This window comes from Argiope bruennichi, chromosome 11 (genome assembly GCF_947563725.1).
Source record: "Argiope bruennichi chromosome 11, qqArgBrue1.1, whole genome shotgun sequence".
NCBI classification, from domain to species: Eukaryota; Metazoa; Arthropoda; class Arachnida; order Araneae; family Araneidae; genus Argiope; species Argiope bruennichi.
The window spans coordinates 6,735,316-6,759,275 of NC_079161.1; the positions used below are offsets into that span (position 1 = coordinate 6,735,316).

The following is a 23,960-nucleotide window of genomic DNA, read 5'->3' on the forward strand; positions in this document are numbered from 1 at the left end:
AAATTTTCATAAAAAAAAATAGGTTGCCGCTTGACAACAATGGGGACCTTTCTTATATTTACATTGCTGCCATTAAATTTTCATAAAAATAGATGAGATTTTAAAAACCACATGAATGTAAACAAAAAGGGAAGAATTCATTTTTTTGCACTATAAATGTATAAAGTTATTGCTTGTGGATCATCTCACTGGGAAACATACATTATGTAGTAAAAAATTTAGGTAATTAAAATTATTAAAATTAGTTTTTTATGAAAATTATTTTTATAAATTAAGAAATTACTCAATTTTTATTAATCTTTGCTATCTTTAAAATAATTTTTTCAATTATTTTTATACACTCATTGCTGTAGTTTATAAGGACTTCGGGGATGGCAGCTGGTACATTAAGAGAATTCGTTGAAAATGGCAAGCTGTAATAAATATATATGTAGAAGTAGAAATAATATTAATAATGAAAAAATTTTTTTAAAGAAATTTATTTTTCTTATTTTATTTCAAGTGAAAATTTACTTTTCATATTTTTTTTATGTCCGAATGATTACAAATAATAAGAACATGCATGCACAGGGATCAACAAAATTAATTTCCTATAATGGATTTCCATTCAAAATTCGCTACAGATTAGCAATTTTGGTGTAAAAAAAATACTTCGTTCTGAATTTCATTTCGCAAACTGATTCGATATTTTTTTAAATCTTGCCTAAACACACAAGAATAAAAAGAGAAATAAATGCTTAGTATCATGGCCCTTTTCGATGTATCGTACATTTTGATAATTATAATATTTTTCCTTATTATACTATTTCGAAATACAGAAAGAAAAATGTGTAGTGTTGCGTCTCTTTTCAGTGTGAACGCACTTGATGATGTTCTTTGAGAAGTTTATTTTTCTGAGTTTAAAATACGATGTGCAACACTTAGAACCATGGTTAAACTTCAAGTTTGAAGTTCTTCAAAACTTAAAATAAAATCGTACAAAATAATATAGCTATTACAAAAATTTTGAAAATACTTCTTTTCACACTTTTAAACATTTGAAAGGAAAAACAGACAGATTAAATATCATTTTGAAAGCAGTAATAACAATAATTCAAATTGACGTACAACATTTTTATTTTTTAAACTAAACATTCATAATTTCTTCTTTTTTTATTTATAATTTATTTTCGAATTTTATGTTTCGAAAGCCTTCCAACAATTAAAAAATGTTTTAAATCTGATTTTTAACATCGCCAGTGCTGCAGTTAAGATAGTACTTTAAAAAAATACATAAAAAGCCTTTCTGAGAGGGGGGGGGGTAAATAGGTGGTACATGTGCATGCTCAATAACAAGCAGTTGTGATAAAGGGAAAACAATCCGAGATTAGAAATAAAAATTCTTTGAGAAGCCCAGAGAAGAAAAATTCTCTCAAGTAGTCTTGAACTTTTTTTCATTTGAAGACGAAAGCGAAAATTAAGATTGTTGATAGACATTTGATATTAGTTGTAAACCAAATAAAAAAAGTGATGTATTGAAAAACGTTGTGGGCGTAGCTGTTCCGTATTTCCGGCACACGAGTCTCATCTTTATAATGTGTAAAACTAGATTTTAAACAGCAATCGTTAATACGTTTTGTGAAATAACGATATAGTTTTAATTACGAAATACCTTTTACAAAATAACAATCCAATTTTTATCTTTTGTCAAGAATTTCTTGTCATGACGAGAGCAATGCAGAGGAGCCAATAGGAAAACAAAAAACAAGAAAGAGAGACTGCGAGAAAGTGTTCTGAATTTGTATAGTTTTAGAAAAGAATTTGAAAAGAGCATTTGATACATAAGCTATAAATCTATATCTATTTATCTATATGATTGTGTGTGCATATATAATTAATAATTTCTAATTAATCTACATTCTAAAAATAGTTTTCTATTTACTCGAACTCCGGCTTCACTTTAACTTCTAAATTGAGCAAGTTAATATTCTTCTACAGAACCCAAACGATGTGCCGGCAAATTCCTTTTTGAAACTATAAAAGTTCAAAATATTTTATCGTGGCCACTTTTTCCTACTTTCTACCTTCCCATTCGGTATGCTGCGCTGCGATCGCATAGCTTTCAGAGAGAATCTTGATAATAGATAAAATAAAATATTTTCCTGAATTTATGAAAAATAAAAGATTTTTATAGAACTTCCAACCTATATCTTCAAAGAATATTTTACATAAAATAAAACTCGCATATAATTTACGCGATATTGAGCAAATTCTGTAAGGGAACATAAAATTTAAATTGCAATATAACGATAATATCTAATTACCTTCGAGCAAATGAATGATATTAAATTTCGAAATGTTAACCTCTTTCAGATCAATTGATGAACTTCTCTAATTTTTGCAGTAGGGGATTGTGGAGGATAGGGATGAGCGAGGATAGAACCTGGGACCTCGTGGTTCACAGCCGAGTAACATGACCACAATACAAAAGCAATTGCCCGCGTAGCGTAGCTGTTAACTGGCTTATAAGCTTTCACCACAAGATTATTAATTGCTTCTAAGTACGAAGAAATAAGATGGGAAATACAAAAAAGAAACAGTGCTTAAAAAATACATTTAATTTTTATGCATGAACAAAATGGTAATTTTTTGCATTTCTTGCAGCTAATAAAGTTAATTATTTAGATCCTTATAAATAATCAACCGTTAAAAGGTGTTACATAGAACAATTTTCAAAGAAAAATAAATAAAAATGTGAGATTTAAATCTGATTATTTATTATTTTGATCGAGCAGGAATTTAATTTCAATCACAATAATTAAACATTAGCTAGAATTATAAAATGCATACTTCTGAAAATTATAACTCACAATTGAATAACAAATTCATTTTTGCAGATGTTTTTAATCTGAAATTAAACAAAATTGTCATCTTATGAAATACACAACTAAATATAGAAGAAAAGATGAAAGTCCCGATAAAAGTTAAATATATTTTAAATCTTGGAATGTATAAGACAATACATTTATTAATTAAACCTTATTTTAACATTTAAAATAAGGAAAATTATCTTTTTCTTATGAAATGCACAGTTAAAAATATCTCCTATATAGGTTTAAAAATTTTTCTTGAATAATTAAAACATGTTCATTAAAAATTATTGAATTTTAAAAAACCTTATACTAACAGTAAACAAAGAAATAGCATAAAAGTAAATCCATTATTCGTATGCTATAAAATTTCTTACAATTTTTTCATGGTTTAAAAGTAAGGTAAAAGTTTTAACTAAAAAAGTTATCAGAGATATAACATTCTTTTTCTATAGAAAAATCTATCACCCTTAATACTTGAATTCAGATTAATGAATTAAAATTTCGAAAAAGTCAATTAGAATGCACATTCATCCTTGTAAACATCCTTCCTTCCCATCCTCGTGCAAACTGGTGACTTCAAATCATATGGTCTGCATTTTAATGCGCCAGATGGTTTACAATAGAGTAACGAATTCATTTTGAATCGCACTAATTTTTCAAACACACATTGATGTTTAGAGCTATTTCTATAACTGCACTATGTACATTTATCTTTGGAGTGTGGGTGATTTCGCGGGGTGGAGTGTGGGTGTGAGTTCGGCAACAGTTACTGAAAGAGAAACAATGGAAATCTTTAATCCTGTGTAGACAAGGTATTGACTACAGGCTTGGAGAGAAGATTGGAGCGAATATGACTCAAAAAACGTAAGGAGTTTCGTTTCATTGTGTGGACAAGATATTTTTATTTTTATTTTTTCTTTTTTCTGGATACGGACTGCCTTTTTATTACCCTAATGAGGAGACGAACAACAAATAAAAAAATAAAGAAAGAATGTAATTGATTGCATTGCGTTGTTTGTTTATTGGATTGGGTTTTATACGAATTTTATTCTGGTTGCTGGTCAATTGCCCATTTGTTTCATCTGTATACTTCTGAAATTTTACCTTTTTCTTTCAATGGGCAGGATCTGTATCTGCTGCCAAATATTAAGGTATTTCTTTTATTCGAGCCTGATATTCTTTATTTTTAATTCACTTATAAATGATGGTTTTTACGCAGTAAAGTTTTAAACTAAAATTTCATTGCTTATTAAAATTGTGAAACATTTTAATCATTCACAATAAGGATCCATTTGTCGTTAAATAATAAGAATACACTGTGACGTTTGGCTGAACCTTTCTTCATACCTTTCAACAACCGTTCCATTTTCTTTCGCTATCATAGGAAAAATATCTTTTATGATTTCCCTTCAAAATTATATGTAGTAACTCTCAAGCTTCAAGAGTTTCAAGCTTGGATACGCAGGCAATTTCAATCGTTCCGTTAAATCCGACTTCTTAATGTCTTTCAACAAGTAGGTCATGCCAGGAGACTGTAATCTATTATCAATAGTAAACCAAGTTTTAGACATGTAACATCTATATTATAAAGCAGCATGTTTCATTTCTGAAATTATATTTTTTTGATAGTAAAAATTTTATTGGAAAGATCTAAAATGCAAATAAATAAATAAACAGCAGCTGTAGTTTCCAAAAAGCAGAAAATTATAAATCCGCAAACTTGGAGTTGTTATCGTTAAAAAAGCAATCCCGACTAGCTAGAGAGTTGCCCCACTCGAGTATCGAGTTGCCGGAAATCCTTCCCTTTTTACCCTTCCAAATCGCTTTTGTGTTTTAAATGTGCATTTAAACTTCTTCCACTCCTTCATTACGAAAGCAAAGCGAGATTCCAATGTGCAAATTTTACATTCTCAAGTATTTTTCAACCTAGTTTAGGCATTCAGCAGACAGTCGATCAACAATCTCTAAATGTCCCGCTACTGACCCTAATTTAAAATAGCCGTGACGTACTGAAAACAAGATTTCAATTTCGGAAATACACATAGCTAATTGATAAAGAATAAGTATTAAATGGGAACCATTTATAAATCCTGCAACAAGCTCACTATATTTCTGATTAAGTACAAATTACAAATTTCGTGACTTAGTGATGGCAGATTCACCACCAGTTTGGATTTCTGTTATCGCGAAATGAGAATTTGGAGAAATATTGAAAATTTCGGGGATATTTTCTTTTAGTGATGGCTTGTTCCTTGTTTAATAGGAAGATAGGTAAACGGGAGGATGAGAAGGAAGATCAGTGATTGACCACTTTGTGGCTAGGGGCCAACTGCCTAGAAAATGATGTCAGTTTGGCAAATCGGTCAGTGTTAAGCCGCTTTCCGACGGCCTGTGACCTTTAGGGGTATGGTCGTAAATCTGCCAACTGATCTATTATAGGACCACCCCTACCTGTAGACGTCAGTCGGGAGCTTCCCGAGAATTGTTGGTAAAATGAACAGACATCAAAGAACCCCAAGAGAGGAGAAAGAGGGGAAGATGTACCTGTGTCTTGACGAGCACAGGTCGTAGGAAAGGGGCTTTATGGATAGGCGATACTAAAGATAGCAGTCGGCAATAACAAATCCTGTCGATACTCTCTACGCTCAGTGGTAGCGGGGTGGTCGGCTGTACACAAGAAGTTAATTGTATCTCCTAGGGTCCGGAAGTCTGCTACCTCTCACATTTGACTCGAGTCATCAATAGAGGCATCTAGCACAATAAATGCCATTTTTTTATTGCATGCTGCTCTCGCAATGAAGTACGGGTATTCCCTCATGTAAGCCAGGCCCATTTGAAGCTTGTCACTTCTTTTCTACAGCTATGTCCAGATAATGCGCGCTTTTGGCCAGATAATCATTCTCTTTCGGAAAACAACTCAAAGGAATAATGCACTTGCAGCTCTGATTCTGTAAAGAGCAAAATACAATCCCGTACGACTGCTAAGCAATGCTGGCATCAAGATTAGTTTAATTTAGTTATATTAACGTCCTGTTTTAAAGCAACACTAGGGCTCTTTAGAGAAGGATCTCGTCATTTTGAACAGCGATTGGATGACCAGGACGACACCAGAATTGGCACACCTTCTCGGGAGGACGTTTGACCCCGACGAATTTAACGTGCACCAGACCCGCTTACATGACGGCTCTTCGTGGGACCGCGTCTCGAACCTGAAACTCTCGGGTTCCAAAGCCGAGACATTACTACCGGGCCACGGCGGCCCGGCCTCGAGATGAGAATGAAATTCTTAGTAGAATTGGGTGCTTAATAGTGGGTTTATAATCTTCGATATTCTGATCTTTAATATTTCATTAGTCGTATTGATTGATTAGATATAAGATTATGGCACATTTTTGTGTAAAAGTCGCGAAATATTCTCGTATCATTAAAACGCTAGCCAAAATGGTCCGTCTGTCATTTTGTTTGTCTATAAGCACAATTACTCCAAAACGTCAGGATCTATAAGGACGGCATTGGTATGCGTCTGAATGTGAAAATTGTAGGATTCCGTCAAATTTTGAACAAAATCTGATCAATCGTCCTCATGAACAGGACGAGCTCGATGGGTTAATGTCGCGTCAAATTCTGGAATCAATCCAGATCTTTGTGAATTGATTGTATGACGACCTTTTTCCAAAGATGTTCGACAGTATTGTTAAATGTCTTCGCAAATTTGTACAGCATTCAGATCATCTAAAAATATTGCTATAAGTTCCCTTCCTCTGTATGTGAATGTAATACCTCAAAATGCACATATCTAGATGAATGAAATTCAGAATTTAATCTTATCACAACAGTTGTAAAATCGGTATCGAATAATGACCCCAATCAATGAGAGGTCCAAAACACATATTCAATTTTCTTCACTAGACTACGAAATAAAAAAAAAAAATAAAAAAGCGCCGCGGTGGCTTGATGGTAAGGTCTCAGCTTTGGAACTGGTGGGCTTCAAGATTCGAGGCCCGAATTTACAGAAAAAACCATCGTGTAAGCGGGTCCGGAACACGTTAAATCCGCCCGGGCCAAATTTTTCTCCCGCTGTTGTGGTGTGGAGATTTGGAGAGGTGGGGGTGCCAGCTCAGGTGTCGTCCTCGTCATCTGGCCACAGTTCAAAAGTACGATGTTCGTTCCACAATAACTCTTGTGTTGCTTTAAAACAGGACATTAATATAAAACGAAACAAAAAAAAAATCGCCATATTGCATTGAACTTTCCTACTGCTTTTAAATGGCATTCTGATTTTGAAAACTGACTGCATCTGAAAGAAAAAGTTAGAATTTACAAAAGAGTGAACGTTCATTTCCTTTAATACCATAGCGCAGGCAAATGGAGATTAGAATTTGTTCGTTCTTAGTCGTCATCGGATGGAGCCGAGAATACTGCTTTATTTTTTCATATTTCAAAATCTCTCTTCTTCGTGGCACTCTTGGCGTGGTCTGCGCAATTAAAAAAAATCTTTTTGCTCTAAATTTAAGGAGATGACAGTTGTCTGTTTCCAAAAATATTTCCCACTGTTCTTTAGATAAGAGGATGATAGCACGCCACATTCTCCGAAACCAAGAGGATGTCCAGTGGTAGAAGTGACAGTGAAATCAGCCGACACTGTTACAATGTCTCCTGACCTTGTCCAAATAAACAAAGTGGCAAACAGGAAATGGGCCCGTAAACCGACAGGAAAGCGACCCTCGCATCCGTTTCGAAATTGTGCTTTCTTTTGATAGGGCGCAGGATCTCTAGACCCCGGTGAAACAATAAACGCGTACTGAACAAAATGAAGATTTTTACTTTTACTTTTAAAATGAAGATTTTTACGTCGTCATTTTTTACTTTTCAAAAAAGTTCTCCAAACGATTTCATTATTTATATTTTTAAATTTACTCATTAAAAGATGGTCAATACAAATGATATTTATTTATATTTCATATTAAAAGCCATCGCAAACGATTTACTAATTTGTGAATATCATATAAATGAATCAATTATATGAGAAAAGTACTTTGTTTGTTTCATGTAAATTTATTATGATATATCACATTAGTAGATACTTTTGCAATATTTCTGTCAACTGGTGTGTGTTACAGGAAACATATTTAGACAGTTTATTTCATGTTTACACAACAGAACTTTTGTAATTTTTTTTCACTCTCTTTCTAATAAATTTCGCTATATTTTTATATTTTTGATGGCAGTATATTTTTCTTATACTTTCAGAATTTAATTGGAAATGATTTGATTAAATTCCTCCTTCATATCAATTTACCAACTTAATTTTTTTTCAAATTATCCAATTTTAAAAGAAATTAATTTCAGGATTCTGTTATGTTTACAGTAATGAATTATAAATTAAGGGACTAAAAAATAGAATACAAAAAAAATAAATCTACTTTTAAGACATTATTAAAAGTAGGCTTTTATTTTATTAATAAAACTCTGATTAAATTTGACTTGCGTCGCGGATGCACTTAATCGAAATTTTATTCATTTCCTGATATGCTACAATCTATAATATATTATAGATATTTTAGAGCTTAACTATCCGTTAATCGATGAATTTAATTAAATTTTGGTTAATCATCTAGTAGTGAATTTGAGAAAAAAAAATTTTTTTAGAAGTCCTTAATATTTGTAAAACCGAATTATTTATTATAAGCTATAAAGTAAAAAATATTCGAGGCTTTTAATTGTCTTTCAATAAAATAATAATAATAATAATAATAATAAAAATAGTTATTAATAAACTTTTTTTATTTCTACCAAAAACACAAACGTATTTTAAATGATCATTTATTTAATCATTAATTTTAATGAATTAATATAAGGTGATATGTTAACGGTAAGCATATTTTTCTAAATTTCATTATATAAGTTATTGCAAATTTTCTGTGAATAATATTTAAATTATTTTATTCCAAGTAATTTATTCATTTATTTTTTTTAGTAAGAATTTTTTGTCATTATTGGTATACATAAAAACTTGTGAAACATTATTGACAAGTCTTTCATGTGTGTTCCAGAGAAAAGTTTGGTTTTGAAAATGCCTTTTAGATTTCATTTCGCGCCCAAGATAAGGGCCGCGGTGGCTTATTTCTTGATCTTGGCCACCACGGAACCCGAGCATTTCAGTTTCGAGACCCGATTCCCCCGAAGAACCGTGGTAGAAGCGGATCTGGTGCACGTTCAATCCGTCCGGGCCAAACATCCTCTCGCTGGTGTGGTGTGGAAAATTGGTGCGGGGATTGACAGCGAAGATTGGGGGCCAAATGTCCTTCCGCTGTTGTGAAGGGGAAATTTGCGGAGGAGGATGCTAACTCAAGTGTCATCCTCATCATTCGACGGCGGTTCAAAGTGATGAGGGCCATCCCAAAATAGACCTAGTGCTGCTTCAAAAAGGGGCGTTAATATAACTAAACTAAACTTCGCATCCAAGATAATGCAAATTATTGTTTTCGGTCGGAAGTACAGAATATTTTTATCATATAAAAGTAAGTATTTCAAATGAGGTTTTTAAAACGGTGTTTTCGGTATAAAATAAATCTTTGAACCGAGTAAGCGAATATTAACATAAGAAAGATCCGAACAAGTTTTCTCTGAAAAAAAAAAAGAATTGCGTACATTATTTAAAAAGTCGTGTGTATATATATATATATTTGTAGAAGCGGTATTAATTATGCAAATTAATAGAAATGGATTTAAGGAAGAGAACAAAAAGCAATCAATTTAAATTTATCTTTGAAAAATCAAATTATTCGATTAAAATTAGGCGGTGTATTGAGATACCTCTCAAATTTGAAAAGAAAACCATGTGCAGAAAATTTGTCGGTCAAAATTTTTCAGAATTTTTTAAAAAAAATTTAATAATTAGTTTTTATGTGATTTGACAATTGACTTAAATATTAAAACATTATATTTGAATCAAATCATGCATAGGGTTGACTATCTTCCATTTGTATTATTTAAACACAACTCCAAAACGCAGCAGGCGAGCGATGGGAAATTTTAGTATACGATCTTTATGCCTAAATATCGATACGGGTAGTTAGTGTATCTGTTTGCCTGCCAGTGAATATATAAAAAAGTACATATAAATAATTTTGGTATTTGGTCTTTACATCAACTTATTAATCTGAATCAAATTTCGGACTTATGAAGTCAACGGTTCAAAATGTAGAACCGATTTTTTTAAAAAAAAATTATTTTTACGAAATTGAATACGAAACGCACTGTACCGTGAAAGTATACAAGAAAGTGAAGCAGAAAACTTTCTTATTGCGTATTAAAAAGAAGTCGCTTAGAGAAAAAGGAATAAGGATTGCCGGTGGCGACAGAATCCCAAACAAAAATTGACACACTGTTGTTACTCTTCCTAGTGAAACTTCAACCATCGCCAAACTGAAATGTCCGTTTTGGCGACGATCCTTTGAATTGGACACTCGTATGATTTTAGAAAAAACCCCTCCTCATAAAATAAAAAAATTAATAAATTAATTAAACATAATTTCTGTACTAATTATTGTACTCGGTTAACAAGTTACAACCATTCATGACAGAAACACATCGAACAATATTTCATCACTGGCAAAATAAAAGCAAGAGATTTAAGGAGTAATCATATCATAGAGCTGATATATAAATATCATAGAACTGATATATGTCATAGAGCTGATATATAAATATCATAGAACTGATATATGTCATAGAGCTGATATATCAGTATCTCAGCTCTATGAATAATATATAGAAATACTAATTCCAATAAATCTATAATTATTTTGTATATCAGAAAAATTATATAGAAAAAAACTAAATATTAGTAATTAAATGAAGATGCTCGTTTTAATCTTATTTTACAATAATATTATTAAATCCAAAAAATATATTCTATAATAAGAAATCACATCTTTTGCTGAATCTTTAAAAATATTTTGGAACACGATTTTATTATGATGCAGATAAATGCTATTGTAGAAAAAAGAAAAGAAATGTAACAGTTTGTTGTTCACAATCTTTCTTTTGGAAAAAACATTTTTTTGAAGAAAATGATTTTGAGGAAGGTAGGACAACTATTTAAAGACATTTAAATCTGCATAACACCAAAAATGTGCTTTATTTCTGAATGCCAGAAGTTGAATGTAATGAGAGTGCTATGTTATAAAAAGTTATGCAAATTCTTCTCAAATGAAAATGAATGCGTATGCGTGTGCATGCGTGCACGCTCTATAACTAAGCTGTTTGACCTAGAGCTAAGTTGCCAAACCCGCACACATATGTTTTGGGAGGTGGGATTTCACACTCTAGAGCGGTGTTTCTGAAATTTTAACTAGGGTTTTAATTAATTAAATATAAAGCGAAATTTTGGTATTTCTCCATGGTACCTTCTGAAAATATTACAGGGCAAAATTATTTTTTCATTATCTTAAAATTTAACAAAAAATTATCATTTGAATGATATATCTTAATTTATTGTATAATTTTTTCTGTCTGTAATCAGTTTTAAAGAATCGGTTTTTTTGCCATCACATTGACATTATATTTTACTTCTGTCAAATGTGCTGTTATTGTATTATTCAAAATTAGATTCATTAAATACTTTTATTTTAAATAATACCAGTTTGCATGCGTAGAAATTCAGTAACTAAAACAATGAAACATTTTTTTTTCTAAAATATACTTACCGCACATATTGAAAAATTCATTACGATTAGAGAGAAAAAAAAACTGTACGTGAAGAAAATAAGTATTTATGGGAAACAAATTTTTAAATTTTAAAAGAATATGAAAATGGTTTGTTTGTAATACTGTAAAGTTATTGAGAATAAATGTATAATAATTTGGAAAAGGCTTTTCTTAGTGCTGGCCAGCTTCCAAGAAGTAATTATACTACCCTTAATTTAGTATCCACAAGTGAAGCTTTCTTGTCTTGTAACCGATTTTTAATCACCCAAGTAGCACATAATTTACAGACAGTAATGATTATTATGTTAAAAAAGAGAAAGGAAATGAATTCCGTAAAGAATTGCAATAAGACAAGCATTGTTTGTTGGATGTAAAAATCTTTATGCAAGAAATATATAAGGCAGACGAATCAGCCTACTGATACTTCTAGTCAGAGCTCAAATTTTGTTTAGTATACCTCAAAGAACAATGCTTTTCCAATCGTTATGTGAACGAACTGATGAATTTCGTATGCAGATTACGTGCCTTATCACAGATCATTAGCGGAAAAGGGTCCTTATTACTAATATCTTAATGCAAGCATTTCATTAAAGTTCATAAATCAAAATGAAAGACCGGTCCCTCCGTAGATAATATTTCTTCTAAATGGCTTCTTATGATAAAAATTGCATTGAAAACATTCTAAGACTCTTCATCACAGAATGGGCACCCCTACATTAATTAATTTAATATTCAAAAAAAAAAAAAAATAGTGACATTTGTTTTATTAGCACCTAATGCTGGATGCAGAAAATTTGGCCGTTCTTCAAAGCAAATGTTTTACTTGATCGCAAATTTATATTCATGGTCTTTCTTTTCTTTATTATCTTATAAGTATCTCAATATTAATTTGGGAATTAAGATTTGCAGATTCGAAATGTGTGGATGCATTACTGTCATAACTTGATCTACAGATCAAAAATGATCACAGAATATCAAGGTTTTAAGATAGGTTAAAACAGCTACACGTGGGGCAAGTAAATGATGAAATAAATAATAAATAATAAAGAATGAATGAATAATAAAGAATTATCTTTTTACATTCTTTTAATGAAGTGTGGGAAAAAGAGAGTTTTATAATCGACAAAAAAATTAAAACTCAAGATTTTCCTAAATTAGAAAAACATATTTTAGAATTATATCTGTCTGTCTGTCTTTCTACCAACACGATAACTCAAAAATGTTTTGAACTTGATGGATGAAATTTGATGTGTGGTCTTTACACCAAATTTTGAGGGAAATTTCTTCATAGGAAAATTGTCTGTCGGTCCTGGGCCAAACGAAGATGATAACAAAGCAATAAGTAAAAAATTCAACAAAGATAAATAGAATTTGGTAGTGATCTTGTCACTAAAACTGCAGTTCTATATCAGATTTTGGTTTTAATGGAAGGTGGAGAGACATCTAAATTCTTATTTGGTTTCCTTCGTTAGACTACGAAGCTTAAACATGCAGGACTTTGAAAACAGAATTCTGAGAACTCATAGAGTTGACGGTTTTTCCAAGGATCCATATTTTTATGCAGAATCTGGATGGAATACACCTTTATTAGAGAGTAGGCGGGAAGCCCCACCCCCATTGCTTTTAATGTTATGCGCACAGAAATAAAATGCATTGGCAAAATATCTAATTACAAAAGAAAATATGAACTCTACGAAAGCAGTTTCCAACCTTTTATTTGCGGACATAACATTTTTTTGCTTTTTTTTTAGTAACCTTCTATCTAAAACCATCTTTATGTCCGAATATATTATTAACTAGACACCTTTGGCGACCTGCCAGTTCGCCAATCTTAATGCTCGTTAACATTTTAATAATTAAATATTTTATGTAATTCCTACTTTAATAGCTTCTTTATCAAAATATTTTAAAACTACAAATTTTGATAGTCATATAATTCCTTCATAATATTATAAAAGCCTTCAGCCATGACGTAATATATATCTCTCTAATTTTCTGTTAGCTCCCGCAGAATTTATGCTTTAAATTAAAGTGGAAAGGATTAATCTGCAATTAATATAATAATATTTTTTTACTGAAACAAATAATTTTTTTAAAAAATATGATTACTGAAAACAGAGACACTGAGCATTTAAACTTTATGGGCACTAAAGAATATCTTTCTTAATTTATGTAATATCTCAAGAATTTGTCAACAAAATTTTATGATTCATCATGATCAGATCGATTAATTAACAATGTTTATAAATGCATCAAACACTAAGAAAATAAACAGAATCGTTCAAATAATCGGTCGAAAACAGGTTAAAAAAAAACTGCTTAAAAAACGATGTACTTAAAACTATAAGCATATACAAAAATATATATAACTAACATAAATACAATTTAATTACAAAAGCATACAACTAACCTAAAATTAATTAATAAATCAAGTCCGCATCCGTTGATAATAATTGTCAACAATCAGAACACAATGCGCATTCGTGAATTTTTCTAAGCCAAATGGGGTAACGCCACGCAGATTAGAAATCTTCAATTTCCTTTATTCTGTTTTATTTTAATTCAAAAGTACTTCAGAATGAATCTGAAATATCGATTAATTAACAAGGTTTAATTTTAAATGCCTCAAACATTAAGAAAATAAACAGAATCGTTTGAAATAATCTGCCGAAAATTTGTTAAGCCTGACCTCTTTAGCGTGGGTAAAAAAACAAAAAAATAAAAAAAAAAAAACTGAAGCCTTACTCATTTGGCGGTGGGGCAATAAAGTTTGTTTGGCGGGAAATTTAGTTTTTAATTAATAATTAAAATTTCAATTCAAAATTCAAAAAAGGGACCCCAGGTGCACATTCCCGACCTCCAAGGTATACATGTACCAAATTTGGTAGCTGTAGGTCAAATGGTCTGACCTGTAGAGAGGCAACAAACGCACACATTGAGCTTTATTATAAGTATAGATATAAATAACTGGAATTGTGCCTTCGAAACGGGTTTTTATTCTGTTACAGTTAGCAATCTTAATAAATATTCTGTCCGATTAATAATTGTTTCATCTGAAAATAAAAGCCTATTCCTTTAATAAAAATCGAAAAGTTCATTGGCTAAAAATGTTTTTACTATTCGTATCTTACCAATCATCGCCTTTTTAAGGAAAAAAAAAGTCTAAGCAACGTATTTTATTTGCCATAAAAATTAAGATGTATGTTAATTTCTTAGGACGGGATCAATTAAATAAAGCCTAAATGATGAGTTGATTTTGAAAGTAATGGAAATGCATTGATATTTAAATAAAGAGAAAAAAAATTATGTTTTGGAAAATCACACTCATATGAAAGACAAATCTGAGTCGTGTTGTTTGTTCCTTCGAAATCCCTGTAATAAAAACGTGAAAAAAAACACATTTTTCTACTAAAAAATGACATTTATTTAATATATTGTTACAAAATTTTTCTTCTACAACAAATACCGCTAATCAATTGTAATAGCGCAGCACATTTAATTGCTATAGTTCAGCAGTTTGTTTGCTGTCTCATCCTCTCAAATCTGTTTACTCGTCGGCGACTCCGACTCCTCTCACACACACACAACTTTTGAAGATCCACACAACTTCTTCCGATACACACGACCTCTTCTCCAGCTTGATGGTTGGGTTGACGGGGTGCCTAGCCCCGGCAGGGGCTTATCCCCGGTAAGGAGAGACTTCACAGTGCTTTGCTGTCTATACTTTGCCGTGGCCGTCTTCGACGAAATTTGGAGATGACGAGTGTCAGGACTCATTGTGATTGTCTGATATTAGGGGGGGGGTACGCTGCCGTTGGGCTTAGTAAGTTTTTACTGCTTGTGAGCTAGAATTGGCTATTGAGATACTGTTGAATTTGAGTTTGAAAAAATAAAAGTTAGGAAGAAAAACTAAGGGGCTGAGATAAATTAAAGAAGTATATTACGGGGTCTTCTAGAGTTTGTAGATGGTTTATATTTAGGGATTTTAGCTATTGCTTCATTTTCATTCTTATCCATGTTTTTAAAGAAGTTAGTGGCTAGATTTTTAATGAACTTTTTAAGAGGGGGATAGTCTAGGCATAAGTACATATTTGTATTGGGCATGTAGTATTTCATATTGCAGAAATTTCTAATTAAGTTATTTTGCTGGCGTTCAATAAGTCTAAGATTAGTCTTGGCAGCATATCCCCACACAGGGCAGGCATAAGTTAATACTGGACGCAAGTAGGCAGAGTAAATAAGCATTTTATTTTGTCTACTCATTTTGGAGTTTCGAGAAATTAAGGGATAAAATTTACGAGTTAGGTCTCGAAACTTTTTAGCTGTGTAAATAAAGTGGGGTTTCCAAGTTAATTTACTATCTAGAATAACGCCTAAATATTTGCATTCCTTAGACCACGGGACAGTTTGATTTTTAATTTTAACTGGGGAGAAATTCTTTTTACAGTTATTTTTATTAAAAACTATAGCTTCAGTTTTACTAGCATTTATTTCAATTTTCCATTCGACGAACCAGTCCTCAAGAGATTTAATATGTCGGTTTAAAGCTATGGTAATGAAATTTTGATTTTTGTTTCTAGCTAGTATTGCAGTGTCATCAGCTTACATGCACAACATAGTGTTAAATTGCTTGGGGATATCATTAATAAACAAGGAAAATAAAATTGGCCCTAGTTTAGATCCTTGAGGTACACCTGCAAGAATAGGTTTTACTTCCGAAAATTCATTGTTTATCTTGATTTTAAAGGATCTGTAAACCTCTTCTCCAGCTTCAGATTGCCCATCTTTTATAGTTCCGGGAGGCGGGGCTAGAATCTTCAGACCAATCAGGGCGTACCTGGCTGTATCTCGGGTCTTAGTGGATGGATCGTGAAAGTTCTCGAACTTTCCAGTAGTATCCATTTAGTCGCCAAACTCGCCAAATTCACCGCCAAGTCGCCAAATGGTCGCCAAGCTCTCAGGTCATTGACGTGGCAGCCGCTCAGCTCAGATCTTACAACGGTCTTTCTTACGGTGATACTAGCCGTGATGGGAAGCAAATTACAAGTTTGTAACATTATGGTCCCTGGGAGAATGGATCTTTCAGGGCGGATTTTTCAGAAAACAAAATGAAGTATATCTCAAGAAAAACTGTGAATTTCGGAATGAAATTTGATACACATACGTAAAAATACCTGCTGAATCGAATTATTAAAAAAAATCACGATTTCCTTATTGGAAAAACTTTGAGATAGTTGTTAACTAATAATGTTAATTAAGTCGGTTAATTAGTTTGTCTATCTCAACGAATCTGTCTCTTTGCCATTTCCATCGACAACAATTTTATGAAGTTGCGATAATAAATAACGAAGTTGCAGAGGTGTTCCATATTTTTTTCTTGACGACTGTACAATAGCTTCTCGTTTATGAAAACTGCGTAGAATCCTTTTTCCTTTGTTTTAAATAACGGAAGGAAATAATGGGATTAAATATTTGATGAAACAAGGACAATGGATTGAATATTGCTGCAACACTGAAAATTATTCTTTTTTTTTAATTACTGAAATTTACAAGACATTTCAATTGGTATCACTAAAGTGATCATTTTTAAATTAAAAATCAATGATATTCAATATTACTTTCATACGTTATCGCAGAAAATATATCAAAATCTTGCTCATTTTTTATTTAATTAAAATTTAAAAAAAAAATACCGCGCCCAGTTGTAGATTTACACAGTGCCAAATTTTGGGTCAAATTTGCCAGATATAAGTTTAACAGTCTGACTTATACAGCGCTAACTTTCTTATAAATTTATTTAGATAATCGTCTTCAAAATACCATAAATAGGTAGCCGAGTTACCACGGTCAACTTTCAGGAGCGAAGACTCGTATTATCCTAAAAAGAGCGAAAGCTGCTTTAACCCTGGCCGTGAGAAGTATGCTTTCCACCAAATTTATCAATCTTTGTATGAAATTATGTAGGTTGGCATAAGTTCTGACACACTTTTTTAGAAAGACAGAAACTTAGATGCTTCAGTTCTTTATCTCACACAAAACGATGTATCTTGATTTGTTACTTAATTATTAATTTACCAAATTAATTAATTTATTAATTAAATTTATCTAATAAGCTCAATGAATCCCTTTTCTTATTCTAATTTCAAATCTAAAAATATTTTAACATAATATGACTAGAAAAAAATGGCCCTTTAAAGTGTTAAGGCTCGTTCATAGCTAGATTCTTGATACTTTACAAAGTCTATAATGTTTTAATAATAACTTTAAACAATGCATTTTAATTTGATGAAATGCATAATTCATTTTTTTGAAATTTTATTTCATTAACAATTAAGCTAGAGTTTGATATTTTCTTGCAATAACTTCTGTAATTATTGGCCCGCAAAAATGATTTTTAAATCAATTTTAAAATTAGTTGCTGATATTTTTTTTTAGTTTTGTAATTAAAAAAATTATTTTGCTTATTTTTTTAACAATATTTTTTATGAAGAAATTTTAAAAGTTCACTCCCCCGCCCCATTACATATTTAACCGCGTGATTTTCCTCCCCTGATTCATAAATATGAAAGAAAGTTTCTGATTATGTCTTGGTATATTTACATCAGAAACTGGAGTTTACAGTTTCACAAAAGACAATTAACAGGTGCATAACCCGCGAAATAGCGCATAGCGAAATCGTGGAGCTCGACTTCATTTCTAAGGTTCATGATCATAATAATAAGATCAAATTAAAGGCTAATGACGTAACCTGATTCTAATGACTAGCCAAAATGTTATGCTTAAAAATGTTTTGTTGCAGGAATCATGAAACCAATTTATGCATAAGAGATAGATGAAAGTTAACGTAGCCAACCTTGCAGGCAGATCAAGTTACAGGCCAATGGCAGCTAGTAAGATAATAGGGCTCTTTTGATAAACGCGGTGATATTTTTGGCATCATTTAATCAGTATTATTTTAATTTCTCTTTTAATTTGAAATTTGGAATAAAACAAGTTTGAATATATATACTATTGCATAATTGGTAAAAACAACTATCATCTGGCATTTTATTCACCGCTATTAGCTTCGTATCAGTAGAGAAACGGGATGTAAGCAACAGAAATAATATGTAGATGGGTCCTCATTTTTATCATTCGTATCTGTTTTTCAATCGTTAGCATAAACTAACTGTCTCTGGCTACTAGTTGTTCGCACATCACCTATATATTTAAATTCATTGGCGTAACCAAAGGATCCCCTCTCCAGTCACAATAATTGTATAGATTTCGACATTATTATTATTATTATTTTTTTCCTTTATTTCACATGAATGTCAGAGATAAGTTATCAGTGGTACTCATTTTCGGAAAACATCAAAAACACTGCTTCACATTCACTCACAGGGGGAAGAATGAAGGTGTAAAGTTTCGAACCATGGCCACTAAATATAATATATAAACGCCACAATCGCCATTTATTATTTCAGATGAAAGGTCATCTGGTCCTTAAATACATATGGTCACTTACTTGCCCCTCAGTCACCATTTTTGAATGGTATTGCGAAAAAAAAAAAAAACAGTTATTGACCATAACAACTGATCTATTTTCGTCACCATTTTACAAGCATAGCTCACCTGTCAGATTATTTCATAATAATTACGCAATTTTATTTTACAATATAGCTTCCTTTCTTTTTCATAAGACGCATTCCCTCAAAAATTGGTCTGATTTAATTATATTAACATAACCGCCAAAGTCAATTGGTGTTATTCGGATCAAGGCATGCCAATTAATTTTGATGATCTACATCTTATTGAACAAAAATCTAATAGAAGTATAATTTCAATAATATAAGTAAAAATAAACTAAAATGATATTTTAAATTATGCACTGTGATGACAGATTGGTTTAGTTTAGGTATATTAACGCCCCGTTTTAAACGAACACTAAGGGTAGTTGGGGACGGATTTCGTCATTTTGAGCAGCGGTCAGATGACGAGAACGACACCTGAGCTGGCACCCCGCTCTCCAGTCTTCCATACCACACTTCGAAAGGACGTTTGGCCCCGACGGATATAGCGTGCATCAAGCCCGCTTACATGACAGTTCTTTGGTGGAATCGGGTCCCAAAACTGAAACCTTCTGGTTCTGAAACCGAGGCCGTACCACCAGGCCATCGAAATCCCACTATAATGACAGAGCATTCTAATTGTTAGCTGTGCTTCAAATCGGTGAAATTTGCCCTGTTGGAGTGGCTCGAGTTCCTTTTTGAAATATTTCTCGAAATGGTGAAGCTAAATGAAGTAAACGACAGATGATGTCATATGTAGGGGTAATGATATTCGTATAAAATGAATATTTTCGAAATCGTAAAGTGATTGTAATTGGGGGAATTTGAGCCCAATTTTCTTTTACAGGGAATGTAAATATTTTTTTTATATATATACATTTCTAGTGAAAATGGAAAGACCTGTGATTACGTATCTAGAAGCCATGAAATTATATACGAAACCAAAATCTCTGACCAGCATTGAGAATGGGTGTCTGGTTCTTTGGGGTCACCCCCTCCACTTATTATTTTAAATATATATATTATTTTTTGGAGGAGGTTTACACTGAATGTTTTTTAAAATGCCGCCATTTTTTTTTCTTATTATTTTGCCAAGAAAAGTCCTTTACAATTTTCTTTGCATAATAACTATTATTCTATTTATTTTGTTTGCTTTAACTTAATTATCCAATTTAAAACAACTGAATGATCAACAAATATAAATTAATTTTAGACTTATACAGCAATAATGAATAATAATTATTATTGATAAAATATAATTACCATGATAAAAATGAAATTTATATTATTTTATGAGTACTGAGTACATATATTGATTGACAAGCCAAAACTTACAAATATGCATTGTGATACATTCTGAATGTTTTCCATGAAACTATAGTAAATTTAATCCACCTTTGTTTTTAATATAAAAATATAACTGATAAAAACATATTAGAAATAAATAAAAAGTTTTGGCATTCATTTTTTTAAAATTTCAAAATGGATTGAATGTTATGGAAATAGCGTTGGGCGTTAATTACGAAAAATGAAACCGAACAGCTAGCTTGGTTTAAATTGTTATAAAACAGAAATAAACCAGCGAAAATCAATCTTTTTTTCTCTCGCCATTAAGAAAATTATGGAAATTTTTCTTTCCGTTCATTACGCTTTGACTTTTCCTCTGATTGATAAAAATATAGAATTAATGAAAATATGTTTTGCTATTTTCGTGTTACCTATATCTTCTATTAAGTGGTCCTATATCTTCTATTAAGTACCTTCAATAAAAGGATGAGAAAAATGGGAAATAAGTTGTTCAAGGTTTTTTTTTTTTTTTTTGCATATTTTTTAATTTTATTTTTCAAAATAAAAAAATAAGCATGTGACTTCTCTTAAGTTTCTCGCATGCGCAAAGCATGGCTTGTGTAAGCTTCTCGACATACAGAATGGAATATGCACTTCCTTCGGCTTATTATATCAAAATTTCATTCGCAGTCACTGCTGTGTTATACCATAATCACATCCCAAACCTGTCTTCATTGCACCGCTTTTGAGCGATCTGTCTATTTATGGTTTTGTATTCACATATCCATGATAAGAAGTCAACACTTGATATGCACATCGATCGATGTGATGATAAAACGATGTATCGAATTTCTTCCATCTGGGTCATTGTATTTTTGAATTATCGTGTCCAAAAACATAATTCCAAGCAAAGCCCGCCTTCTCTTATAAAGAGACCTGGATGCTAGAAACCATTTAGAGCCCTACATTTTTAATAAAATAAAAAAAGTGTTACAAGTACGAGCATATATATTAATATTGCACATTTATTTAGTGTGTGATTTTGCTTTTTTTTATTAATTACTTTAGAATAATCACAATTCTTTGCATTTTTCTGAGTTTAATATAGAAAGTGCATTTAAGTATTCTGTACGCATGCTTGACCAAAGACAATTCTTTATTAATTTTAATTTGCTCAACATTCTTTGCAATAACTGGCAACATAAAAATCAGTTTAAACACAGTTAATAGATTTAAAAATAATTCCCTATAATTATTATTTAATATGTTTTTTTTTCAGTGTGCGTTATTTACATCCCTTTTATTCAAAATCATAGCCCGTACCAAACCGATTTCTTGGATTAGGTTTTCATCACATCTTTGCTATAAAATGTTACTAAATTTTTGATTCTTTTTTTTAAATTATGTTTTTCCAAAAAATTTTATATCAGTAAAATATTTTTAAATTAAATTTTTTAAATTTGAAATATTTTTTGGATTGCAACTTTAATTTTATTGACTAAATTAAACTAAATTAATCAAGAACAATTATTTTTGATTGAAATATTTTGTTGATAGCGTTAGATTTCAACAATATTGGAAATCATACTATTAAATATAAAATAAATGGCATTTCTTGTATTGAACCCAATAGACTTTTAGCTTCAGATACCGTTGTATTATAGTTGTTTGTATCAAATTCTTCTGTGACATTAAATGTTTGTTCAAACTGTGAGTACATTGCTTTAATCGAATTTATTTTGGCTTCCCGGCGAATGTCACATAATGGTTTAAGATTCATTTTTAAATGTTTTTGTGAAATTTCCATCTTTTTGCAAATGCAGAAAATAAGTAATAAAAACATTGCAGTATTCAACATTCTATTTTTCTAATTTTTCATTCTATTTCTTTTTATTCTGTTTGATCTATTAGCACTGAGTCGTATTTATTTAATAATTCGATTAAAATTCTTGAAAGTGAGCTTTTTGTGAAACCCAGAGGGATATTTCCTTGAAATGGACAATATTAGATCTAACAATATTAAACATTTTATAGCATGATTTTTCAAAACACTATATGCAATCTAACTTAGTCTGTGAGGCAAACGACCGCAAATACACTTCCCTTATGTTTAAAATATGACGCACACTTACACTAGACTATAATATACTTTCAAACGCATGGATTTTTCCAGTTAAATTTCTTCCTCTCTTTTTTCCATTTCCCTGTTATTGTTCAGAACACTATTTTATTACTAATGATCATCTTGGGCCCCCCACAATCGCGAGGTCCTGGTGCATAGCATCCGCATGTCCGGCCCTGATTCCAAGCAAGCGTCCAAAATGTGAAGACGCATCCAAATTTCTAGGACCACATTTGTATACTTCGAAACTTCGTATACTTCATACATAAAATTGAAATATATATATATATATATATATATATATATATATATATATATATATATATGGCGAATTAAATCAGTAAAAGGCATATAGTTGTTTAGTCATAACTATTTATTTTATTTGTACAAAAAAAGGCAGTTTTTTTTTCTTCTATTTTTTCCCCATTCAACAAAGTAAATTTTGACAATCGGGCATTTCGTTCCTGCACTCCAAATAAAAAGACGTGCCTCAGTAGAAAGCTGAGAATGACCGACATAAACCACTTTGCATGTGTCCTTTCGATGAAAATGAATCCATTTATATTTTGAATTTAACGAAATGTCATTATTTAAATTATGCAGCCACTCTTTTTTATTGTTTATTTTAAAGAAGTTCGGTCATCCTCGTATGACAACCCTGCGTGTAAGACAGAAGTCGAAGTTGATTGTGGCTATCGTCTGCGGGCTTTCTGCGCATGCTCTCCCCTGTCATCCATTCCTTCCAACTTGTTCGAGGCGCGGAGAGCGGTCGTGTGCAATTCGGCACCAACTTTGACAGCAGAACGATCTCCCCAGACGTCGCTCCGATTTCGAAGCAGCAGACGATTTTCTTCAGAGCGGAATTTTTGAAACTTAATTTTCGTTTGGAGCTTGTGATCGTGGCAGCATGTAGTCGCAGAACAAAGAAATTGTGACTGAATTTTGGCAGAATTTATTTATCGAAGATATATTTATTTCGAAAAATAAAAGAACGGATTATTTTAGAAAATTATAACAAATAATTATGTATTTTTGACTGATTAGAAAAGTGCAGCAAGAATATAAATTAGACTGTTTTAAATATAGTTTTTTCTACACCCGGCTCAATTTTCGAATATTATCATGGGATTTTTAAAGCACTGCGTGCTTTTTTCCATATTGGTGTTCCTTTTTTCCTTCAATCCAGTGCATTCTTTCGTAAGTACATTGTTTTTATTGTTTATAAACATTTTTAGAAAAACGCAGCAATTTTATCAATTGGGACTATTGAAAAATAATGGTTTTATTCAAAAATTATGTTGAAAAAGTTTAAATAAATATTTTATGAGTTGATATCAAAACTGCTTGAATTTTTAAATAATCATCATCATTAGTCAAAGGGATTTTTTACTAACACTTTCTTTCAATTTTTAAATAAATTTCTTAGTTTTGTTATGA

At 31.4% G+C, this 23,960-nt stretch overlaps 1 protein-coding gene across 3 annotated transcripts in view; it reads left to right on the forward strand.

Moving 5' to 3' along the window:
- Positions 1–23,278: 23,278 nt before the first annotated feature.
- The window catches only part of LOC129957516 (SPARC-related modular calcium-binding protein 1-like), a 192,656-nt gene continuing 191,974 nt past the window's right edge, over positions 23,279–23,960 (forward strand). For all 3 annotated transcript variants that reach the window (XM_056069850.1, XM_056069851.1, XM_056069852.1), the window contains exon 1: positions 23,279–23,720. In XM_056069850.1, coding sequence (XP_055925825.1) covers positions 23,646–23,720 — 75 coding nt within the window. In that variant the 5' untranslated portion in view covers positions 23,279–23,645. The remainder of the gene's footprint in view (positions 23,721–23,960) is intronic.